Below are 24,722 nucleotides of genomic sequence, written 5' to 3'. Positions count from 1 at the left end.
GTGCGACAACTCCGCAATCAGGATTCTTTCATAAGCACTCACATAAAAAATGATCGATTGAACGTATTCATTTTTTCTAAATAGGTTCGATCGAAAATCGAATAAAATTAATAGATCCACGTAACGCTTGAATTTTGAAAGAAAAATTTTTATTACATACATAATGTATCTCTTATTATGATTTATAACAATTGAATAAATGTATATATGGATTTCTAAATTTAATTTTTTAAAGGAATTAATATACAAACCCGTGTAAGGTAAATAAATTTTACTGCGAATGCTAAGCTATTTCCATACTAAATCCATTTCAGGCGCAAGACTAGGCCTCTTTTATGTCAGATTTTTTTAAGAGATTATGGCGTGGCAAAACAGTGGTAAAGTATCATGGCACTGACTGGAAATTTCTATATGATTTCTTATTAAAAAATAATGTTTTGAGAATATTCTACATTTCTTTTTATTTAATTAAATTAGTTTTATATATAAATATTTTAATGTTACTAGTACCAGCTAAATTTAGAGCTGTCCCAATATTCCATTCATTATATATATATATATATATATATCTGACTGTCTAAATAGATCAATAAAAGTTAAGTATGTTCAAAAAAACGAACAATTTTATTTATTAATTCACATTTAAATAAAAATAAATTTACTAATTTTATTACAGTGTTTGTGCTTTTTTTAAATACATTCCTAATGTTAGCAAACTGAATATCACGTTGCGATCGAACATTGGGATATTATGTTTGAATTTTGAGACGTGGATCTTTTAGACTGTCCGAAAATTGATACATATGTACGAAAGTATCTGCAAATATTTCATTTATTATAAATTGATAAGCGTTATTTTTCTTTTATTTCTTTTATTTAAAGTGTAAGCCTTCCCGAGTGGAAATGTATCTGGGCGTTCCAATATTCTATATTGGGTCCCGTGGCACGCCAGTATCGGAAATCTAGCCGGGCGCTACCTAGTATTTTATCTAGGCGCTAGACAGAATTATGCTGGGGTGTCAAGATGGGAAAACTAGTCGGAGACTAGCTAGCGTCCGACCGGTGAGGCAGGATCATAATAACCATGGTAGAAGTATAAGGGTATGCTCTTGCGCATGGCCACGCTCACTGTCCAATCAAAATATATAGCAAGCATACGTCATCATTAAGCGCGAAATTCGAACGTATGCTTTTAAGCATGCCTTTCAATCCAAAAAATTTTTCGACTCCTTTCAATTCAACTCACTTTTTGTCTTATGATGATAATTTCCGCATCCTTTAACCGCACAACGTATTTTGAATGTGAAATCACTCGACTTTGCACTACAGAATTATTCTGATAAAAAAATTATGTTTTTAATAAAAATTAGCTCATGATTGACCAATGGGATATTTATTTTATACTCACTGATTTCAAGCTATTGATTTTTTGAGAATCCGAGTCCACTAACCGATGATATCAGAAAATTAGTTCTTTTTTTTATGTTACCTATTCTTTCTATGATTGCTTTAATCACATATCGATTTTGAAGTCAGTTCTTTTAATGTAACAATTATTTGAACCGACTTTACGTAACAATCTCGAAGTTGAATACGTACTCTTTCGCATAGTCATATTCGATATCCGATTTACGGGCATTTGATTTTCAATTATTTTTACTGTAAAAATTCCAGGATTTAATCAAAATGATTGCTTCAGATTTTCAGTTTTCAATCCAATTATTTTAATCAATTGGATTGAACTTATCGTGATTATTTTACTTAATAGCCATTGATCTTAAAGCAAATGTAAATATATAAGAATTTTATATTTTTATATCTGAAAGCAAGCGAATAAAATATTTATATTTTAGAAAGCTCATAGTTTTTGCATTCAAAATTTTACTTCATATTCTCTTTTGTTGTTCTGTTATCTGATTAAAATATAATACGTTGGCAAACATATTTAAAACAATATATTTTACATTAATTTTGTTATTGTATGAGCTAGATTTATTTTGTCACAATATCGATGCATTAAACCATGGATAATAATTATTTATCTTGCCATCGGCGAGATATAAGCTTAAAAATGCGGCATTCCACCAACAGCAATTATCGAATGCGACACGTTTCCCGCTCGATAACGGTATAAAGGGATAAGAAACGAGAATGCAGAGAGAATGGGAAATTGAATGCAGCGGATAAAACCTTTCGCATTCAGGACACCTATTCGCGCACGTTGTTATTCAGGTAATATCCAAAAATACAATCGAATGTGATTTAAACGATCTTCGGTCTGTTAATTCCAAAAATCCGTGAATCAAAGTACGCGTTCTCGCTAATACCATAAAGGCGTCTATATGGTTTTAATACGCTACGAAAATACTGCATTGCTATGACAATGACAATTGAGATATGCAAGGATAAAAAATAATATACGAAGGACACAATAGGAAGTTTATGTTACAATAATTTCATCTACTGCAGTCATTAAACATCATTTCGTCGAGGAAAAATTTAACATTTTTAAAAACATTAAATATTATATGAACGCTATATAACATTTACACTCGCCTAGAAATTCTTTGTATAACTTACATTCGATTTTTCTTATTTTCTCAAGCAAAAATTACAACTTTTTAACGCTTAACTTTGAAGAGCTTTGTAATTAACTTTTAAATTACAATCCTATTAAAGTAAAGTTCGCTTGAAGTTAAATGAAGAATAAAGTTCTGTTATTCTGAAACTTAATTCGTTAAAACCACTATATATTTTTAATTACTTCTAACTCAAAAACTGGTTAGTGTCTCGCTATTTATTAAAAAAAAACTCTGATTTATTTATTTATTTAATGTATATTTATATTTTTTATATATATTTTTTATATCTTCTAAACATTTTTTCATACAAATGTGAATCTCAGATTAATATGTATTTCATGGTATCTAAATTTTTAATATTTGAAATTAAAAAAAGAAAATACGTGTATGGAAATAGGTATAGGTAATAGAACGAGATAATTCTTTAATTGAACAAATATTTTACATTTCCTCGATTTACACTTCCTACTTGACCAAAAGTGCACTCGATGTGTACATTAGCGGGAAAAGCAATTGATAACAGCTAACAAGAATCGATTAATGTATGCAACTGAGAGTACCTAACGCCATAACATTGCCGATAATATATAATAGTAAACTCCAGATTGTGCAATTAGTTGGTCAGTCGCAACTGACAACGTTAAATGTTTAACACTCTCAGCATACGTTTAACTCTGGATGGATCCTTTGGAGGACTGTCACTGGTTTTATTTGTCCCATACTCTATTGAATAATCAAGAAGTCGTTCCGTATTTCCGTATATAAATACAATACATAAAACAACAAGAAAAAACAGCAATTTTTTAGATTGATTTTTTACATCCTTGCGAAAAAACTAGCAAATATCTATCAGATCTTAAATGATCACTAGTCAAGGATTAAAATCTCTATTTTTGCCTTTCCTATGATTGTCGGAATTGTCCATGGATCGACACTATTAGCTGCGTTCAAAAGTCAAAGCTGCTCAATGAGCGCTCAGTGATTCTTTATTACGATTGGTTTGTAAATTTTAATTTAGCAAAAAATTAAAGGTAAGAACTCTTATTAAAGCTTTATTTTTTTTTGAACGAAGTCGTTCTCAGCGAAATAAGATCAGCTCGATTAGAGAGAAAATAATTAATGATTATAACGTACATGGAAAGATTCCGTGCAAGGTCGCGAAAAAGAAGACTTGTTTATGTCGTTCGCACTTGGGTACGTGTTACTGTTAAGGATTATAAATTGTTCGACCCGTTCTTTTCAAAGTCCATCCACCGGCGCGCACCCCGCACAACAGCCCTCACAAGCTTCTCCACCCTTGTCCATGCCAGTGGTGCACTCTCGCCCAGATCGCGGTAATGAACGCGTTCTGCAGTTTGCACTCGGTGCGAGTCTGCCATTATTGCATTGCTCGAGCTAAATAAATTATTCCGCCCGGGCTTTTGTGCGCCCACACGTGTGCGCGAGGTGTTGCAAGTTGGTTGTCCCTGACAGTAGATAGAAGAGCAAGCGCTCGTCGATTGGTGAAACATTCGCGCCGACTATGAAAATTGCTAATGTATTGTACGCGAAATAACGTGCGTTCGTCGAGACAATTGTTCATGCTGATCTGTTATATACGGGGAAATGTTTAATTGAAAGATATCTACGAGTGAAACGAAAGTTACGAACGAGAAGGAATTGTATCCATATGAAGCGAATCAACAACTACATTTTTTAAAGTTAGAGTTGTGCACGCGATATTTGAAATTATTTGCTTTCGATTTTCTATTTATATATATGACATTTATGATATATAAAATAATAAAAAATTGTTTTAAAAATTATGCATTTTGTAATATACACAACTACATATTTTTTTAAAGCAACTATCATATATTTTTTTTACACCAATTAATTTATTTCATTATTCTGTCTATAAAAGTATCAATATAAATTATCAAAAAATTGATAATTTACGAGATATTTTATATTTCACATCAAAATATGCCAAAATAAAGTATAAAATATTCTTTAAATTATTAATTTTTCAATAGCTTTACCATAATACTTTTATGTGCAGAATAATTAGAGGATATAAAAAAAATCATATAATTCCATTTTAAAAAGTGATGATAACTTTTATATATGATCTTAAAAAATTGATTTTTTCTAAAATTGATTTTGTCATTATTTGCGCTCCTTCGCCATACAACTTTTGTCTAAAACATTTATTTCTACAATCAAAAATGAAAACGATTTGAAAGAGATAAAATAAAATGGAACACCTTGTTCATAATTATAGTGTATATTAACTATTAACTATGTACGTATGTATATGACTCTATATAGATATATGTATCTATATATATGTACATATATGTATATATACATATATAGAGTTTACATTGCAATGAAAATGTATAATAAAACGAATAAAATGTCATCGTTTATGTTAAACATGAATTTAAAATTCTGTAATTACTGTAGTATTAATTTTATTTTTATTTGTATTTATAAATTTTGATATTAAAAAAAATAATTGTATAAGCTCATAAGCTTAGTAACAGTTTGTACAATACATACGCAATATGTCTGTGATGGTATATATGAAGTATACAATAGCAGTATCGCGCACGCTACATAACTCAGCAAGATATTGGATATACTCTATATTATCATAGTAAACCTCTGTTCCTCAACAGCCCTTATGATGACGTAATTATCTTTAGTAATTAAAGTACACATATACTTTAGGAGGTTATTGGCTCTTTAAAGACAAGCTGCAGAAAATTATGGAAATTTTAAGCAAGCAGGCTTTTATTTTTCGATCGATGGATTATTATTATTATTCATTAACGATTCTGCATGTTATTCATTAACGACTCTGCATTTACAATAGATTAACCTAGTTAATATATTTCATTACAATGCAATCAAACATTAATTATTACTTTTGATATATATATTCTAATAGACTTTATTATTTACATTACATAATACATCAGTTATATTAACGCTCGACCATTGCTCATGCTCTCTTTTTTTCGTATATTTAATTATTTCATAGAGTATATATGTATGAGCAAAATTTATTACGTGAAATAAACAATTAATGTTAACAGCGCCGACGGATTAATCCGTGTTGACCGTAGATTAATATTAAATATTCCGGATCATTTTGCCATCCGACAAAATGCAGAAATTATAAAAGCGGGAGTATGTACGAGATTCATCGATCTAGGAGTCCAGGAGTGTTATTACAGAGTGGCTATTGGAGTGAGTATCTATTGGTCGGATACACGATCGATAGATAAAAGAAACTGTGATAGAATGGCTGCTGCTGCTACTGCTGCTGTTGCTACTGCCTCTACTGCGACTATACTTTCCATGCGCGACAGAGAAGGGAACAGACAGCGGAGGGTAGTAAGTGGGCTAGTAAGTTTCACGATAACAGTTATAAATGACCCTCTCGAAGCACGGCGCCGCAGGACTCTCAACTATGTGCCAGACATTGGCCCCTGCCTAATACAGGCGACGTCACACGGATATAGCCGTAAAAGGCACTAAACAAACATACGCTAAGTGCCCTAGCCCTTCGTACGTGTGTGTTTACGTACTCTTGATCGATAATCGTGCCCGTCGATCGCACGTCTCCGCCATGACCGGTCACCGCGACTTCGAGGAACGTCACTTTTTTGTGATGTCATCTCATAAGATCTCGGTAGCAAATTTTCTCGACAACCGAGTTAATATTTCACACACGAATATCCGCTACTCGCGGAAAACTTCAATAAATTCTCTGATCAATCTGAAAATATTAGCAAAGGTCATCATCGTCATTTTATAATTTTTAACATCATCTTTATGACTAATATTTATATATCTATTAAAATTTCTCAGCAAAGTTTACATGAAATTTATTAAAAAATATAATTTCGAATATATATATATTTATATAAAGAAAAATTATTTTGAAAGAAATGCTTATACCTTTTGAGATACACCTTTTTATCCTTTTCGAGATATTTTTACATAACTAAAAAAAATTTCATAAAAAATACTTTATTTAATATATTAATACAAATAATTGCAATGTGTTGGAGTAATAGTATTTTGTTTTGTGTAAAATAATTTTTTTTTAAATTGTGTATGTTTCTTTTACTAGAAAAGAATCTTCATAAAGGAGTATCATAGAAACCAACATTGGTCAAATGTATTTGTTGGGTAATATACTGTTGGTCTTAGTAAATTACGGTCAACGTTGGAGATAATGCAGAAATTAATGAGTGTACATGTATGCATGGTTATTTGTGGAAGAGAGGAGGAACTTTCCTTGCTTTTAACAATGGCGTAACTAGATGAGAAAGTATCTGAGGCACTTAAGTACTTTCACCCCGTCCTAACATGTCCATTCTCTTTTTCCTTTTTGTCCTCCTTCTCAAAAGCATGCAATACAAATTTATAAATATTATCATCAAAGAATCGCAATTTTAATAAACAAATATTATATATCTACGCAAAATGAACATTGAGATAAATTTAATCTTGCAAGAACTTCTTGTGTCTATAATATTAAACGTAAGTAAGTATCCGTTGATCGGTCAGTTTTAGGTAATACGGAAGTACCTTCTAGACAGCATGGCGTCCGAGGACACCACTACATTACGCACCACTCAAGATAGATGTTACGCCATAATTGCACCCTCCTTTGGAGAAAATACGGCACGTTATTCGGCGGTATTATGAACACAAATCTGCGTCGACCCTGCGGAATGTTAAGCGAAAGTCGCATCTCAACTCGAGGGATCCTCGTTTTCGAGAACGATTTGCCCCGCGGTTCCTTCGAATGGGGATTTCCCGACAGGTAGCTTTTAAGGAATTTATCCAGCCGCATATTAAACGACGCGGATCTTGATAAATCCAAATGGATTTTCCATGTCCAATTCACTTGGCGTGTGACTTTCAGCGCGATTTGGCGATGTTACCCGATGCCAAAAATTGATTTATTTCACACTAATCGTCGGTCTGTGGACATTTATGTTTTGTGGCATATTTATTAGAATTTAGTGCAAACAGTATGGTCGGGATCTAACAGGAGTACGAAGAGAGGAATACAACTGCAAGGCACTTACTCCATATGCATCGGTATTTCATCATTAAGCTAGATTTATTTGAGAATGATCAATATGAATATTAGTTTGCTTAGTGACTTACAGCTAAATATATCTATATTATTGATGTTTTATATCTATCAAAATTCTTCGTTTATTACTATGATGAAATCGGATTTTTGGCAAAATTATCACTAAACATCTCTATAATTAATTTTCGTTGAATATTGCAAATCTTTTTACAAAGTTTGAAACTAATGAAAAATACAATCTTAATAATTTGTTTATTTTTTCAAAACTTAGTTTCCACAAAATTTTTTATTTTTTAATTTATTACAAAATTAATACTAAATTAAATAGCGCTGCCAATTGTTTTATTATTATTACTTAATATTTATTTTTTTACAAAAATTTTCATATAAATAAATGATGTTTTAAAATATTTTAATTAAAATTTCTAATGTACACATATACTTAAATATTTGTCCAAAGAAGTTAGTAAACTTCTCTGAAAGAAACTTATCGAAAAGCTTAAAGAATACTGTCATCTTTCATTCCATGAATCAATGTACAAAAGATCGTACAATGTACAAAAAATAGAAATATAAAATTATATTACTTTATCGAAGTCATCTTCCATTGCTGTAAATATATCATAAGCAAATCCCAACATTTATCGCCCCCCTTTCTCTCTCTCTCTCTTCCCCCTTTCTCTCTCTCTTTCTCTCATTACAATGACCTGAATACATTTCGGGCTCGCGATCTCCTCGATTTCCGCGTTTTCGTCTTCGTACAAAGAGCGCAGATGCAAGCAGGCGCGAACCACCCCTACATACCACTAGAACCGAGTCGCGCCCTGACAGACAGCGCGAGTGTCATGGCGGCGAGTTGGAATATCGATCGTGGACCAGTGGGATGCTGGCCGCCCGACGTTTCACCGATCACGCGCTACTATTCAGCACGCTAAGTGTTTTGTTATCCTGCCTTCTTGACTTTTTTTACACCTCTTGTTTGTAAAATTATATATACTGCCAAGGTACATGTGCCAAGGGGTGAGAGCCTACCGCAGAGAGTACTCGCGAGTGTTCTACCTTTGCACGTATTTGTAAACAGCGTTGAAAATGCGGACAACGGTACTCACAGTTTTGCTCAATATCATCGGTATCGCTTACGGTAAGCTCGCTCAGCTACTAACGATTTATTGAAATAATAAATAATCATGAATCAAAAACAATCACTTATTTGTTTGTTCCGTTAATTGTAACAGTGATTATTAAAATGACATAATATGGGACACAATGTGGGAAAATTATCCTATTTATATATATATATATATACAATATTATTATATTAAATAAGAATCATAAAATTTTAAGAAATACTCCTAAAATTCTTATTTTTTCTATATGTTAATTCTATTGTGAAAACTGGAGTATAGTAACTATAGTTATTTCTACAGTGGCATTCTATTGCCATTTCATTTTTTTCTACTTTTTTTATTGCTGTATTCTTTTAGACTATATATATGTTTCTATTATTTTTTTATTTTTATGCGTAATGCAAACAAAATTTTGGAATAAAGAGCTTACTCCATTTATAAATAACATTCTATATATAATGATTTATGTAATAACGTTTTTTTTTAAACACGTATGATTAGAACCAAATTTTTTATAATTTTGCAATAAATTAAGCGATTATATTAATCATCAAAATAAAATACGTAAATATATAAATACATTTCACATCATTTCGCAATGGAATATAATTATAGAACAATCTGCAGTTTATTTCCGACATAGTAATATAAATTTAAGATTCATTTGTGTGTACGATTTAGACGACTCGATGTCAAATTTTATTTTTTATAAAATTACAATACATTTTATTATTCATTTAATTTATTATTCTAATACATTATTCTAATATTTTAAGAAATGAAAAAAATATTAAACGATTTATTAAAATATATCAATAAATATTCTTTTATACAGGAAACATTTTCGAAGCGAATCCTGATACGAAGAGACTCTACGACGATTTATTGTCCAATTATAATAGATTGATACGTCCTGTTGTTAATAATACAGAAACTTTAACGGTTTGGTTGGGATTGAAGCTATCACAATTAATAGAAATGGTATACAAATTGATATAAATGTTATTCTAATATTTTGGAACTTAGCATTACATTTTATTTATATTTCTTTTACTTTTTATGTTATATTTTATATAAAATTATATATTATTAATTATACATTATATGTAACATTCTATTGTATTTAAGGGATTTATGAAAGTTAAATTTGAATTTACAGAATCTAAAGAACCAAGTGATGACAACTAACGTCTGGGTAGAGCAGGTCAGTTATGTATTAGTTCGTTTCACTTGTGCAGTAGTACCGAGCGTTGTAGTCAGACAATCAGCAAACTGATATCTGTTCGTTTCTTGCAGAAATGGTTTGATTATAAATTACAATGGGATCCACAAGAATATGGTGGTATAGATATGTTATATGTACCTTCCGAGAACATATGGCTACCGGATATCGTTCTATACAACAAGTAAATTGCAAAAGATTTGTTACAAATTATAATCGAATAAAAATAAATAAAATCGTCGAAATCCTATGAAAATTCGAGAAAATATATATTTGATACGTTAAAATATGAGATGCTGTAGAAAGAATTTTTCGAATTAATCTTTTTCTTCCTTTTGTTGTACAGCGCAGATGGAAATTATGAAGTAACATTAATGACGAAGGCTACTTTGAAATACACTGGTGAGGTATTCTGGAAACCGCCAGCTATTTATAAGTCGTCTTGTGAGATCAACGTGGAATATTTTCCGTTTGATGAACAATCGTGTATTATGAAATTTGGCTCATGGACTTACAATGGCGCTCAGGTTATAAAACAATGTATACTCGTATATGTATGCAAACAATGTAAACTATCTCAGAACAACTGAATTTCTTTAACCAATCTAAGATCAACTCTTTCTTAATGAAAATATTGAAGCTTCAATTAATTATTGATATTTAATAGAGTTTTTATGAAGCAAACTTTATCGGAATATAAAATAACAAAACATATTCTTTAAATAATACATTAAATAAATGTTACTTTACTGAAATTAAAATTAAATACTACTAATACAACAAGGAAAATTTTAACATTGCGAAATATAAAACAAATAACTTAAAATTAACTAAAATTCTAAATAAAAATTTTTATTAAAAAAGTATTATAATCTTATCTTAAATTTGTTTTTAAAGTATCTTTTAATTTGTAAGGATTTATTTTTTCTAAAATTTAAATATATAATTAATGTGTAAATTTACTAATTTTAATTTTATTTCTATTTTTATAATTTTAAATTTTACTTTAATGAGATAGAATATTTAAAGTAGCAATGTTAATCACTTTGTAATCTTTTTTATAATTTTAAATTATGTAACTTTGGTCTGATATATCTTGAAAATGTGCTTTAGTGCAGTCTTTTTTCCGCAGGTAGATCTGAAGCATATGAAGCAGGAGTCTGGTAGCAATCTTGTTGCGATCGGTATAGATCTCACGGATTTTTATCTATCAGTGGAGTGGGATATCTTAGAAGTTCCAGCAACACGCAACGAAGAATATTATCCATGTTGTACGGAACCTTATTCTGGTAAGATTTAATAAGATTTTAAACTTTATTTTCAGAAGAAAAAACAATTTTGCTTGCTCATTCTGGCTATTTTTTTATTAATGGTGCAATTTAAAATTATAAATTGTGTCGAAGTTAATTTAATTCGAATTATTGTAATTATCGTTTAATTTCAGATATTACATTCAATATTACGATGAGAAGAAAAACACTATTTTATACCGTCAATCTTATTATCCCCTGCGTTGGTATCACATTTTTAACGGTGCTGGTTTTTTATCTGCCCAGTGATTCCGGTGAAAAAGTAGGTAACATTATTTGAGAAATCGTTAAAATTTGTACATAAAATTCAAAAATTTTGTTATTGGAAATTTCTTTACACTCGTAATATTGTTAAAAATTTTGGTCCATACCAAAAAACCTCAATGAAATAAAAATAATAATAGATGCAGCAATATAGAAATCCGAGAGAAAATGTTTTATATATAATTATATAAAATTTATGTACAATTTATATACAATATTATACAAAATTATACATAATCTTATATAACTTTATATAATTATATTATAAAACATTTTTCCCCGGGAATGACTTTATTATATATTATATCTTAACTATCAAAAATGTATTTATTATTGCTTCGCATTTTTGTACAGATATCATTATGCTCTTCCATTCTCCTCTCATTGACGGTGTTCTTCTTGCTCTTAGCAGAGATTATTCCACCAACATCGTTAGCTGTACCTTTGCTTGGAAAATACTTATTGTTCACCATGATTTTAGTTACTTTGTCCATTTGGATCACTGTTTGCGTCTTAAATGTACACTTTCGGTAGGTCGTAATGTATTTTACATATTTTAGAAACATCAATTGATTTAAAATTCTGTCTCTTAAATATATATCTATGACATCATCCAAATTCGAAATAAATGTCTCGCAAGTATTTTAGATAGAACAAATCCATTTGTAAATTAAGAAAATTGAAAAATAAGATGTATTTAATTTATTAAGAATTAATATACTTCAGTTTGGGATAAAAATTTTATTTAAAAAAAAATAATTTTAGTAAAATACATGATTTTTTGTAATTTTTTAAACAGAATTAAGTTTTCTAATCCGAATTTACAGTTTAACGATTTTACTGTTAAAAGAATAAATAATTGCGCAAATTAACATTCATTAATTATAATCCTTAATGAATAAAATGTGATATCGAATTATTTCTCTCATAGGTCTCCTTCCACGCATAATATGACGCCATGGGTAAAACAAGTGTTTCTGAATTGGATGCCGAGAATATTGATGATGCGTCGCACACCATATTCTACACCAGAATATGATGACACTTACATAGATAGCGCATACACTAATGAAATAGATTACAGGTAATGTCAACATTTTGTTAGAGATATTTATTTATCCTTTAACACCTGGAATTTTTTCCTGACAGTGTAAGTGACTATCCTTTGGAATTAAAGGGAAGCCCAGATGCATTCGAAAGTGTTACTTCAACATACAAAAATATTAGAGATGATGACGCACGACGTGTACCGCATGCATCAGGTAATTCCCGTTGTTTGTCAGAAAATTATTTCTTAAATTTCTTTAATTCTTGAGCACATTCTCTCATAACATTTATGCTGATAATATTCTTAACGGTTAATTTTTCGAAATAAAAAATCTTATTTATGAGAATTTAATTTGTTTAGTATACACACAAAGTGTATTACTGCAATATATTTAAAAAAAATGAGTACATGTGTTATCAATATCTGCATTAATAAAGATATAATAATTTCAAGCATCATAAATTTGTCGTGCATGCTGGTTGGATTGAAAAGACAAAAAACATTTTTATTAACTGTTTTTTAAAATAATATTCTAATATGAATTGAAATAAACTTAATTTAAAATGAATTAAGATTAATATTTTATAAAACATGTATTGACTAAGTATTATTTCAGTTACTGACAGCGAAAATACAATACCGAAACATTTATCTCCAGAAATCATATCAGCTCTCAAAGGTGTGCGTTTTATTGCTCAACATATAAAGGACGCAGATAAAGATAACGAGGTAAATTTTCCAATACCTGCTTTTCTATATATTTTTCTATATATTTTCTTATAGTATAGTAATTATTTGTAATTATTTGTGTCAAGTATCATCTTAACGATATTCAATTTTATCACTTAATATAAGTTATGATAGAAACGTTCATCCGAATTCTCATAGGTCATTGAAGATTGGAAATTCGTAGCTATGGTTTTGGACAGATTCTTTCTTTGGATATTTACACTCGCGTGTATCGGTGGCACACTAAGTATAATAGGTCAAGCACCTAGTTTGTATGATACGCGCGTACCTGTGGACCAACAACTTTCTAGTATATCGTTACGCAAGCATATGTATCTACCGAACACGACTTTTGACGAGGACTAACTACCATGGCACGTATAAAGTGATTCGTATGTAAAGAGTAATCACATGTTATGTCGTACGTATTCCATTAAGACACGTTCGACACCTTCTAAAAGTTCCGCAAAAAGTTATCTATACTTTTCCACATAATTCATTCAAGAAAATTATTTTCCAATTTTTTAAAATACTTTATTTAAATAAACATAGTTGTTGTAATATACAATCAAACAGAAAGCACTCGTTTAGCAGAGCTTGCTTCAAGATATTTGATCATTTTATTTGATTAGCACAAAAGAAAATAATACCAATTGAAATATGCAGGAATTTTTCGGGTAATTATGCAGTTTAGGGGAGCTCCCCCTTCCCAATGACCTTGACATATGTTGTCAAGGTCATGACCATGAGTCATGACCATGACCTTAAGAAAGTTTTAACCGTCGGACGTTACTCGTTAAAAAGTTATAAACAAAAGAAGTTTAAGAAATAACGTCTCCTTTCTACTATATGAAACAGAAATTTTCTGTTTTAAAATATATTTTATGACTTTCCACGCGAAACGACTCCCACCCCACATCCCCCCTCTGCTTAAGGGCGCACTTCTTCCACGCGAAGCGACTCGCAAACAGGTCAAGGGGCCTAAACTACATAATTACCATTTCCCGGAACAACTACTTGATAATCATACATTTTTTTACTTGATTTTAAATATCATATAAAAATTAAAAATTACACTAAGTTTATACAATTATAAGTCTGATCTTTGTATTAAGTTACATTTTCTGTGCTCAAAATGATACATGTTTAATTATTTGAAAAGAAAAAGATAGAAGACAAAAATATAGAAAGTTTAATGTGTGTTTCAAAGAACTGAAAGAACAGATCTATTTATTACAGCGTCCAATCTTAGCGGTATGTTACATAGCACATTAAAGTTGCGTGAATTTTTTCTCCACATTATATGTCAAAATAGATTAATTTTTTTCGGATATTAAAGGATAAAACTACGGATTTTTTTTACCCTTGGTAAAATTGACTTAAACTTAGTATATTATAATTTCAAACTCACTCTAATCAAAAGTTTCCTTAGAAAAACCATAAAAAATGGACAGATTGTGCTGTAACATTATATAAAAGTTGCTATTTTTCGTTGTTTAAAAAAAATTGGTAGTATGTACATTGCATAATGTTTTTGAAAAACAACTGTGTTCTAAGTAGCACAACAGCATCTGCAAAGCGCTAAAAAAAACGCTTATATACACTTTTTAGGGTTATAGATTATATACACTTTTTTTAGCTTTCTTAACGTTTTGTACTTTGCGTTGTGTGCTATTTGAAGCGTTTTCTTTACGTCATTTCATTAGTCTGTGCATAAAAGTAAAAAATGAATAGTTTACTAGACAAAGATATTTTCCAGTCCGATTAGATCAGAAAATATATAGTAATTTTCAATAATGCTACAACAAATCTGTTTATTTTTTGCCTAAGGAAACATTTGATCAACGAGTCAAAAACTGTAATATATTACAGTTTAAATCAATTTCACCGAAGATCAAAAATTCATGTTTTTGTATATGTGGGATCCTTTGTAAAATACTACGCAAGAATTATAGAGATTACACTATTATCTTAATAAGTAATTGTACATATTGATTAATTTATTTTGATTAATATAAAAAACAGATATAAAATTAATTATATTTATTTAATATCATAGAACAATTTAAAAAACTTTTCGATACATTTTATTATTTACATATATTATCGCCAATAATGACATGCACAAAATAGATTTATTTTGACATATGATGCAAGGAAAGAATTTACATGATTTTTTCGCTTTTGATATCATAATCCAATATAATTGCAATATGAGACCAAGTAATATTAATCCTCATTAAATAAAAAAAACATTATTATACACCTCTTCCATGCGCTGAACCTATAAACGAACATAGCGAAAATGAAATAATAAATAGAGTATGAATTAGATAGTTTATGTACGCAAGATCTTATGTCGAGATTAACAAGAAGTTTATGTTATAAAAAACAAAGGTAACTTTATTTTCAGTTACATAATTCCACAGCGATCACATCATCGGTCAAAATAAAATCTCTATTACATTTACTTATCGCAGTCTTGCCAGACGTAATTTTAGCATTACACTATTTGCCAAGTAAAATTGAATAAAATATATGAAATGTATTTGTATATGAGAATGGAACGTTATCAAAGTTACAATAAATGAACGTCTTTACTTATTTTACACTTCCTCGAAAATAATAAATTATAACTTAATGTCACACAAACGTGCTGACTGAGTATATAGATAAAGAGAAAAAAGAATTATCAAGAGTTCCTTATAAAGGAAAATATAATTTTTACAAAAAATTCTATAGTATATCAAATATTTCTTTATTCTAAATCGATTATCATTAATTCTGGCGATTCGCTTGTACTACTAATGGAGCTGGTCTGTGATTTCTTTGGCGATGAAATGCCACTGGCTGGTTTCTTTGTACTTTGTGTCGGCGTGTTATCTTCATCATCATCATCACTATCTGATATCAAATCGATAACGACAGCACGTTTTTTCTCCTTTGGTGCCGGAGGATTGCTTTCATCTGAACAAATAAATGAAATGTTGTATTATATATAACGCTATTGTTTAACGTAAAATAAAATAATTCAATATTGAAGAAACTGTGTATACAGAGTGTCCCATTTTAACTGCGCCAGACAAATCTCTTGAAAAATACATTAAGATACAAACAAAATGTTTCAGATGAAAGTGAAATGGTTTCAAAGGAAATTTTGGTTATGTAGTTTTTGTCTGAGTGGAGGCCTCAAAAAGATATGAAGGTCTCCACTTTATTAAATAAAAATATGATTTTTCTAATTATTCTACATATAAAAGTATTAAGGTAGAGATATCAAAAAACCAATAATTTACAAGATATTTTATACTTTATTCTAGCATATATTGATATGAAATATTAAATATCTCGTAAACTATGTATTAATTTTTTTATTATACCTTTTATGAACAGAATAATGAAAGGAACTGCTAGTGGGTAAACGAATTGGGGTAAAAAAACATAGTTACTTTATGTATGGAACGTTTCACGTCAACTGGATCACCTGCGTGTCCAAAAATCAGCACAATGAAAATAAACATCCAAGGTCTCAAATTATTCGTACGTGCATAGTGCATGTACTTTTGAAAGATCCAATCTTTAAATGCACATTTAAAAATCAATCACCACCTGTTGAAAACTAGTAATGAAATATTTTTTATTCTAAGACTAACTTAAAATAATTTACCCCTTCATGCTCGGGATTAAAAAGCTTGGGAATTAAAAGAGGTTGAAGGTCTAAGAGTATAGGGCTCAAGGTTCTGTACGCTGGCCGCCATATTGGATCTGCTATTTTAAATTTCGAAATTTTGACAGCAGATCCATAATTAGCAACTCCGAAAAATCTAGAAGTAATCATTTTCAAGCCAATTGGGGATTAGCACAGTAGTTTAAGCAAGAAAATATTACATTTGTATGCGATGTTCATCGTTTTTCGGCGCCATATTGGATCTCTCAAAACGGCACATTTTTATCGAAAGTACATGCACATACGAATTATAATTTAAGACCTTGAACGTTTATTTTCATTGCGCTGATTTTTAGGCACTGATTTTTAGGCATTTAGTTGGCATGGAACGTCCCATATAAGCAAAATGGATAATTTTTTAAATAAGCAACTATGTGTTTTCTTTATACCAATTGATTCGTCTCATTATTCTGTTGCCCTAAAAGATCTTTATAAATAATATAAAACCAAAGTACAAATGTCGAATTTCAGAAAAATAAATAGAATCTACAAAATGTAAAATATCACTTATGTTAGATCAATTAAAAAATTTTATTTTTATTTTATATTTAATCATTCTCTCTATAAAGAATTTATTTATATTAATAATGCCAAGTTCAATAGTATATATCATATATCTTCAATTAAAATGTTATAATCTTCAAAGATTTATCTTTTCATTTAGAGTACTATTGAGTGATACTGTGTGCCTTCCAACAAGCGACACAAATGACACAGTGTAACACAATGGATCATTATCCTCGCACATCCTTGTTGTTTGCCAGTGTTAAACAAAGATGACATGATTACTGTGTCACACTGTGTCGCTTGTTGAAAGGCACACACTATAAAGTATAGTGTATTTGCTAAATCTTTTAAGCTTTTGCAATATTCTATCAAATATTTTCCTCTCACCTAAATCCACTGTGTCTACATCGATTTTATTATCTCGTGAATCAGTTGCAGTCTTTGTTTCGCTTTTTTCCTTATTTTTATCCTTATCTTTATCCTTTTCTTTTTTCAGTACTAAATTTTCCCATGAACCATCTTGCAATAACTGAATCTCATTTACGTCTGGCAATAACTTATTTGAATTAAGAACTTCTTGAAAGTATCCATCAATTACAAGATTATCATAAAGCGCCGACTTGTCACAAACTGGACAATTCCATGTAGGTTTTCGCTCATTCATTTGAAGAAATAAAGAAGCATCGAAACATTGCAAATGAGAACATGTTGATGCACGACATGGCGTAGACATTCTCATCTTTCCTAGAGGACAGGCTAACGATACCCTCAGTGACGTTGTAGCTATTTCACTATCCGCATCTTCATTTAATTTCTCCTTAACTGTAAAATAAATCATATTTCTGTAATAAAAAATTTCTTTGCTGCTATTCTAATACTGTTTACTTATTAATCAAAGATTAATTGCTTACTTAATCCTCTAGTATAGTCGGAATGTCTTACACCTCTATTTTTTAATCTACTAAGTAATTCCGCGCTGGATAATTTTCTGACAAGGTATACTGCAATTGCGTATCGTCTACCATAATCAGCCGACCATGTAACACGAATCTCGTTTCCAACAGTAGGGGACAATTTCACTAAAGGACTAATATTGACAGGCCGTGGTGGTCTCTTTGGCTCTACACTTGGTTTATTAGTGGGTATAGGATTCTAAAAAAATATTTATTACATTTCTCAACATTTGTTATTTTCTAGAATAATAATTTAGTTATTTACGTATAAACATAAAATCTTTTGTGCATTCATTGAGTAGGGAACTTGAAGGTTCTATTTATATTTAAACAAATTTATCTTATTGTTTCAATTCAAATAAAACTTATATGTATAATTTTGAAAAAAGATATGTATAAATTTGATTTGACATACCGGTAAAGGACACAATTTTCCATTAACTTTTACTGCAATGTTTGGAGGAAAATAATCTTCCTGCTCGCATGATGTTTCTTGTAAACAGAATCGCATTTGTACCTAATTATAATAAATTAGATGAGATTCATAAACATATTAATAAAACACAAAAAAATATTTTTTAACAATTCTTTATATTCTTTTTTATTATAAAGATTTAAAATTCCATACATTAAATTTTAACACACCTGTACAACATAATCCATTTTACTGCCAGCTCGACAGTCACGTGAGCTTGCAATATCTGTCGCTTGTTGTGGTGTCAAATGAAACAGGAATGTGTTTTCCTGCAATCTCAGCGTTCCCTGTGGCATTAAACTAGAAGGTTTCAATAATTCACCTAACAAATCAAAAAATGGAAGTTTCTTCAACCTAACATCTGGATGAACTGGATATTGGCTTGTAGGTTGTATTTGTAATGGACCTGGTAAAACTTTGGCTGGATATACTGACTGCTGATATGGACTATATGCCGTACTTGTAGTACGCTGAAAAAAACATTTAAAATAATAAAATCATTTAAAAAACGGCTTCTCGATATCTAAATAAACAAAATAAAATACAATAAACATATAAGGCAATTAAGGATAACAGCACTAATTAATGTGCAATAAAATTTCCAGTAAAAATACAAATGTATTTACTTCATATTTTGTAGTCCACACGAAAAATCAAACGTTTCAGCTTCATTCAAGCCATACTCAGCGATTAAAAACACTGGCTACGTTTACACTGTATGCTTAGTCTGCAATCTATATGATAGTTATCTTTGTTTAACTTACAGGATAAAGATTTCGCATTATTTTTTATTCCCATCAGTAAGGAATCTTCTTAATTTCATAATTAAAGCAAATTACTCCAGCTATTAGCTAAGCAACAACAAAACCAGGAACATATCGGTTAGCCTAGTAGCCTAGTGAAGAAACTCGCCTTAATCATATAAGAAGATTGCTTACCAATGTATACATCAAAATGAGAATGTGAAATCAATCTTTTTAATCGCTGAGAAAATAGCTTGAATGATGCAAAAGCTTTTGATTTATCGTGTGGAGTATAAAGTAAAAGTGTGAAATAAATATAACTTTTATTGCAAATTTGATTACACATTAATTACCGTGCCGTTACCTTTAGTAGCCTTATGTTAATGTTTATTCATTTAAAATAATATTTCTAATATAATTCATGAATAGTGAAAAGTAATCATAAATCTTTATGGATTATATAACAAGGAAATCCATTTCTAATATTAAATTTTCATGTACATTAAAGGAATATACTTTTGCTTACTTGTGGTGCTACACTAGTGTAACCAGTTGACTGATATACTGGATTGGTCCTAGGTGCTTGAGGTAAGGATGCTTGATGCGCCGGAGTCAATTCTTTCCCAGCAGAAATTGATGCCTGTTGCTGTTGCTGTTGGCTAATCGCTTGTCTTAATAAAATACATATTTTCATTAGATATATTTTCATTTTTGAATGTATATATATATATATATAAAAGTAAAAGTGTATCAATGAACAATATGAATACCTTGTTGAATAATAATTTCGATTATGCATATTTTGGTCAATTTGTGGCTCAGAGGAACTACCAGTTTGCCCATACATTTGATGTGTTGCCATTTGATCTGCCCTGGAAAAAGATTTCCTTTTATACTTGGAACAACAAAAATAATCTAAAGCGTATTTTTTCATTATGGCGACTGATTCTTCTTTATTTCACTTATTAGCTGCATTTGGTTTTGCAAATCAAAGGCATCCATAATCATTCTATCTTTGTTCACCAAATTCGGTAATAAACATAGGATTATTACAGAATAATTACAGATGCATCTGATTTGCAAAACCGAACGCAGCTAGTCTGTTAATTTCTTGGGAACATTGAAGTATCCACATTGAAGTAACCACAACTATGTATATAACTTGTAAAAAAAAAAAGCAGTGTACAGACTTTCCACTTGCAATTTTCCACTTACTGTATCGTTTTATACAATTCACGTATTTTAAGCCGGATGGCTGGGTGTGATCTTAAGCGCAATAATTCCAATGCACGAGCTTGCAACTCGTTCTTTCTGCCGGACTTATTTCTACCGGCGAAACCAAGAAGCATCTGAAGCTCAGACACTCGAAAACTTAATACCATACTCTGCAATCAGAACATCCAATTCCCCTTATGTCTTCCTAGTATAATCTTTCACGAATGATCGTGACAAATGATATTGTATGTGTTGAAAACGTTACTACAAATCAACAAGTATTTCTTCTCAACAAAAATTGTCACAGAGTGTATATATTACAATTTCTTTTTAGTACTTTAAATGAGCCAATCACAAAAGAGTATCTCACTGTACACATGTCCAATTCACTTGGGTATTTACAAAAATAATAGCCAGTGTCACAAAAATAACACGGCGTCACGCAAGTATTGCGACAGTCGCAGTGTCACGCGAACGAAAAATCCAAAATAACAATACTCCATTCCATTTCCAGCGAAACGTCGTAGGAAAACGGACGGTGAAGTTAGAGGTTACCCATTGTATCTCCACGCGCGAACACGTTGTGAACCGCCGGAGCCGCGGATCTCCCGAATTCTCAGGATCGTGCCCGTCGCCCCTGTCGGTGCGATCTATCAGTAATGTCCCTGATCCAGCGTGACGTAAATCCGAAGTAGTTTCGCACTGCGTAACCGTCAACAGACACCAACTGTCCGAAAACTCGCAGAACACGCGCCAGCGAACAAAGTCGACCCGGCACGCACCGGGGGCGTGCATAGCACGCATCCACGGAATAGCACGGCACGGGGGCTGCAACACAGCGCGGAGGGATTGGAAGGGATTAATATGAGCTGGATGGTAGAAAATGAAACGGCTCCTCCGGCGACGCGAGCTCGGCTTAATCGGCTGCGGAGAGGATCAATCGGCGTTTCCTCTCAGACAATCTCGGAAATCGACGCGCGATACCGAACGACGCGACGCGGAATCCCGATGAGAAAGCTATACGGCGTTTCTCCCGTGCAACTGTGCACCTGCTCCTCTTTATAACGCGCACCCACTCACCTCCAGTTCCTCGGAATCCGCCATCTTCTTGGCCGACTTTTTACCCGCAGCCGTTTTGCTGACGATTATTTCACAATTCGCGACTATGAAAAAACGCGCGACTGTAACCGTCACGCCCGCCGGTCACTCTTCGCGTCTACCTCACACCCTATCACGCACTCTTACTCTCTCCCTCTTCGCCTATTCTCTTTCTCTCTCTTTCTCTATATCTATCTTTCTCTCTGGACCTCTTTCGAATCATACGCGATACACTTTTTTTGCTACTAACGTCCTTAGGGCCACTGTCGCCAAGCTCAGTTAACTTAACTGGCCAGTTAGTCCATCGGAATTGACCAATCGCATTTTGAAGCAAACAAAATGACAAATGCGATTGGTCAATTCCGATGGACTAACTGGCCAGTTAAGTTAACTGAACTTGGTGACAGTGGCCCTTAAAGGCTAAAAGGGAGAATCTGCCCATTCTCACAAAATAGCCTATATAAATATCAAATCACCGACGAATAAGAAGTTGCATACAATGGAAGAAATATTAAAGAACAGAAATAAGTATTAAGATTTTAACGTATCAAAAATTGGTTACATCGGAATACTGTTTCTGTTAGGTTCAAATCTTAATATTTATTTTATTTTTAATATTTTCTCCATTGTGCGCAAGACCTAAGGTTTGCGATTAGTCGCCGCGGCCATATTGAAATCGTGACGTCATAAGCGAGAAATACGCGTTGAAGTTAGTTGAAGTTTCTCACATGCCATTGGCTGCGTTCAGCAGAACGTTTGTTTTGCAACTGTTGGAAGTTTCCTTCGCGCTAATTGGATCATACTTTTAGATCTAGAAGAATGATCCTATCTCAGTAGACAATCATAAAACGGTTGCAAAACTGTTGAGTCTGCTGAACGCAGCCATTGGTAAATAAAGAGAATTTGTATAAATAAAATGAAATCGCTTTAAAACACTTATAAAAATAGCTTACGTTTTATTGCTTAAGTTTTTTGTGTGCTATGGCCCTTACTCTGGATCTACAATAGGGTTTTAAGCCTTAAAGCCCGTATCAGACTACCGACTCTGCAGGCCGACCCGATGCCAGAGTTGGCAGCCGGGTCGGCTTGCAGAGTCGGTAGTCTGATACGGGCTTAAGCCATAAGAAATGGGCGAATCACAGTCGATTATTCTCCTCGGATTCAACTGTAATTGGTCAGTTTCTTACGGCTTAAGTCTTAAAACACCTATTGTAGATCCGGGGTAAAAAATTAACCAATTACTTAAGGCTTATATAACGCATTAAATAGTGCAAACAACGTGGTCGACGGCCACGTGTGTCAGCTGTGTAAACAGCTGTGGTCACAATATGGCTGCTTCACTTAGGAGGGGACACCCAATCAGAATACGTATCAGACTGCCAATCAGAAACTTGGACGTCAATGTCGCTTCTCTTTATATGTAGGACTCTACCCATCTCGTTTTCTGTTTCTTTCTATTCGCTCATACATTGGCTGCGTTCAGCAGAGAATGTTTTAAGCCTTAAGCCATAAGAAATGGATGAATCACAGTCGATTATTCTCCTCGGATTCGACTGTAATTGGTCAATTTCTTACGGCTTAAGGCTAAAACCCCTATTGTAAATCCGGACTTAAGCCCAAGATACAATAGCTGCGTTCAGCAGACTCAACAGTTTTGCAACCGTTTTATGATTGTCTGCTGAGATAGGACCATTCTTCTAGATCTAAAAGTATGATCCAATTAGCGCGAAGGAAACTTCCAACAGTTGCAAAACAAACGTTCTGCTGAACGCAACCATCCTTAGGCCCAGTTTCACAACTTAAGCCCATGGCATATATAAAGATGTAAGGCCGTAAGACGTAATCAGTAAGCGAATTGGCCAATCACGGATAGAGACTGTAAGGCCAGTAGCGAATTCAATCTTACGATTTCCTTACTGCTTACGTGTTACGGCTTTACGTTTTTTTGTATGTGCCATTGGCTTAATTTATTATGTTGACATAACAAATATTATTTAACTATCAATTAAACTATATATTTAAATATCATTTTTTAAGTACTTAAAATTATTAAGAGTTTTGTAATCATTTCTCAAAAATGGTAATTATATCGCCAAATATTTTGATTAATTAATCACATTATATGTATAAGCACGTATATACATAATCACTATTAGAAAGATAGAAAGTCACTTACATCTGCAGTTTCCACACCATACACAATATCATTATTCGTATACAAAAGTTTTTCTCAATTAAAGTAGAAAAACTCACGATAACATCAAAATAACATTAAACTAAATTGTAATTGATTAAAAAATGACTTTTAGTAAACATTTTGAAGTCATTTTAACATCATGATAATTTTTTGTTCCGTTTAAATATGTTTTTTAATTTGTTGTATGATAGATTTTAGAAACATTTCTGTTAAAACATTTCATATGACATATTCCAAATTCCTTTCAGAATTGTTGCACGTGAGATATGAAAGGTTGAAACATTTTTTCTGAAAATTTTCCGCAACAATCGGTGCTGTATGGGTGAATTATTTTTTACAAGTACCGGTGTAACGATTATTTTTATGAGGTAATACGTTCTTAACCCTGAGTATAATACAAATTATTTCCAACTCTCTTTCC

At 31.6% G+C, this 24,722-nt stretch overlaps 2 protein-coding genes across 5 annotated transcripts; one reads left to right on the top strand and one right to left on the bottom strand.

The window, feature by feature from the left end:
• Positions 1-8,537: 8,537 nt before the first annotated feature.
• nAChRbeta2 (nicotinic acetylcholine receptor beta2) lies at positions 8,538-13,869 on the top strand. Of its 3 annotated transcripts, XM_018461225.1 has the most exons (12): positions 8,538-8,827; positions 9,649-9,794; positions 9,973-10,017; positions 10,110-10,219; positions 10,382-10,562; positions 11,168-11,324; positions 11,480-11,607; positions 11,964-12,139; positions 12,541-12,693; positions 12,759-12,871; positions 13,274-13,386; positions 13,546-13,869. In XM_018461225.1, the coding sequence occupies exons 1-12, from the start codon at positions 8,776-8,778 to the stop codon at positions 13,750-13,752; spliced, it is 1,581 nt and encodes a 526-aa protein (XP_018316727.1). In that variant the 5' UTR covers positions 8,538-8,775; the 3' UTR covers positions 13,753-13,869. The 3 variants fall into 3 exon arrangements, with proteins under 3 accessions (XP_018316727.1, XP_018316729.1, XP_018316728.1); XM_018461226.1 differs by lacking the exons at positions 8,538-8,827; positions 9,649-9,794 and having other exon boundaries at positions 9,978-10,017; positions 10,387-10,562; XM_018461227.1 differs by lacking the exons at positions 12,759-12,871; positions 13,274-13,386; positions 13,546-13,869 and having other exon boundaries at positions 11,480-11,611; positions 12,541-12,630.
• Positions 13,870-16,121: 2,252 nt separating this feature from the next.
• Positions 16,122-22,292, bottom strand: Su(var)2-10 (E3 SUMO-protein ligase Su(var)2-10). 2 transcript variants are annotated; one of them, XM_018461178.1, is made up of 9 exons: positions 22,087-22,292; positions 21,007-21,176; positions 20,562-20,663; positions 20,318-20,462; positions 19,219-19,518; positions 18,989-19,090; positions 18,532-18,772; positions 18,008-18,442; positions 16,122-16,353 (listed from the first exon to the last, which is right to left on the bottom strand). In XM_018461178.1, the coding sequence occupies exons 1-9, from the start codon at positions 22,108-22,110 to the stop codon at positions 16,145-16,147; spliced, it is 1,728 nt and encodes a 575-aa protein (XP_018316680.1). In that variant the 5' UTR covers positions 22,111-22,292; the 3' UTR covers positions 16,122-16,144. The 2 variants fall into 2 exon arrangements, with proteins under 2 accessions (XP_018316680.1, XP_018316681.1); XM_018461179.1 differs by lacking the exon at positions 21,007-21,176 and having other exon boundaries at positions 22,087-22,291.
• Between the last annotated feature and the right edge of the window lie 2,430 nt (positions 22,293-24,722).

Source organism: Mycetomoellerius zeteki, unplaced genomic scaffold, assembly GCF_001594055.1.
Source record: "Mycetomoellerius zeteki isolate Tzet28-1 unplaced genomic scaffold, Tzet1.0 scaffold120, whole genome shotgun sequence".
NCBI lineage: Eukaryota > Metazoa > Arthropoda > Insecta > Hymenoptera > Formicidae > Mycetomoellerius > Mycetomoellerius zeteki.
The sequence above is the reverse complement of the archived record's forward strand: the minus strand, read 5'-3'. Positions and strand labels throughout refer to the sequence as shown.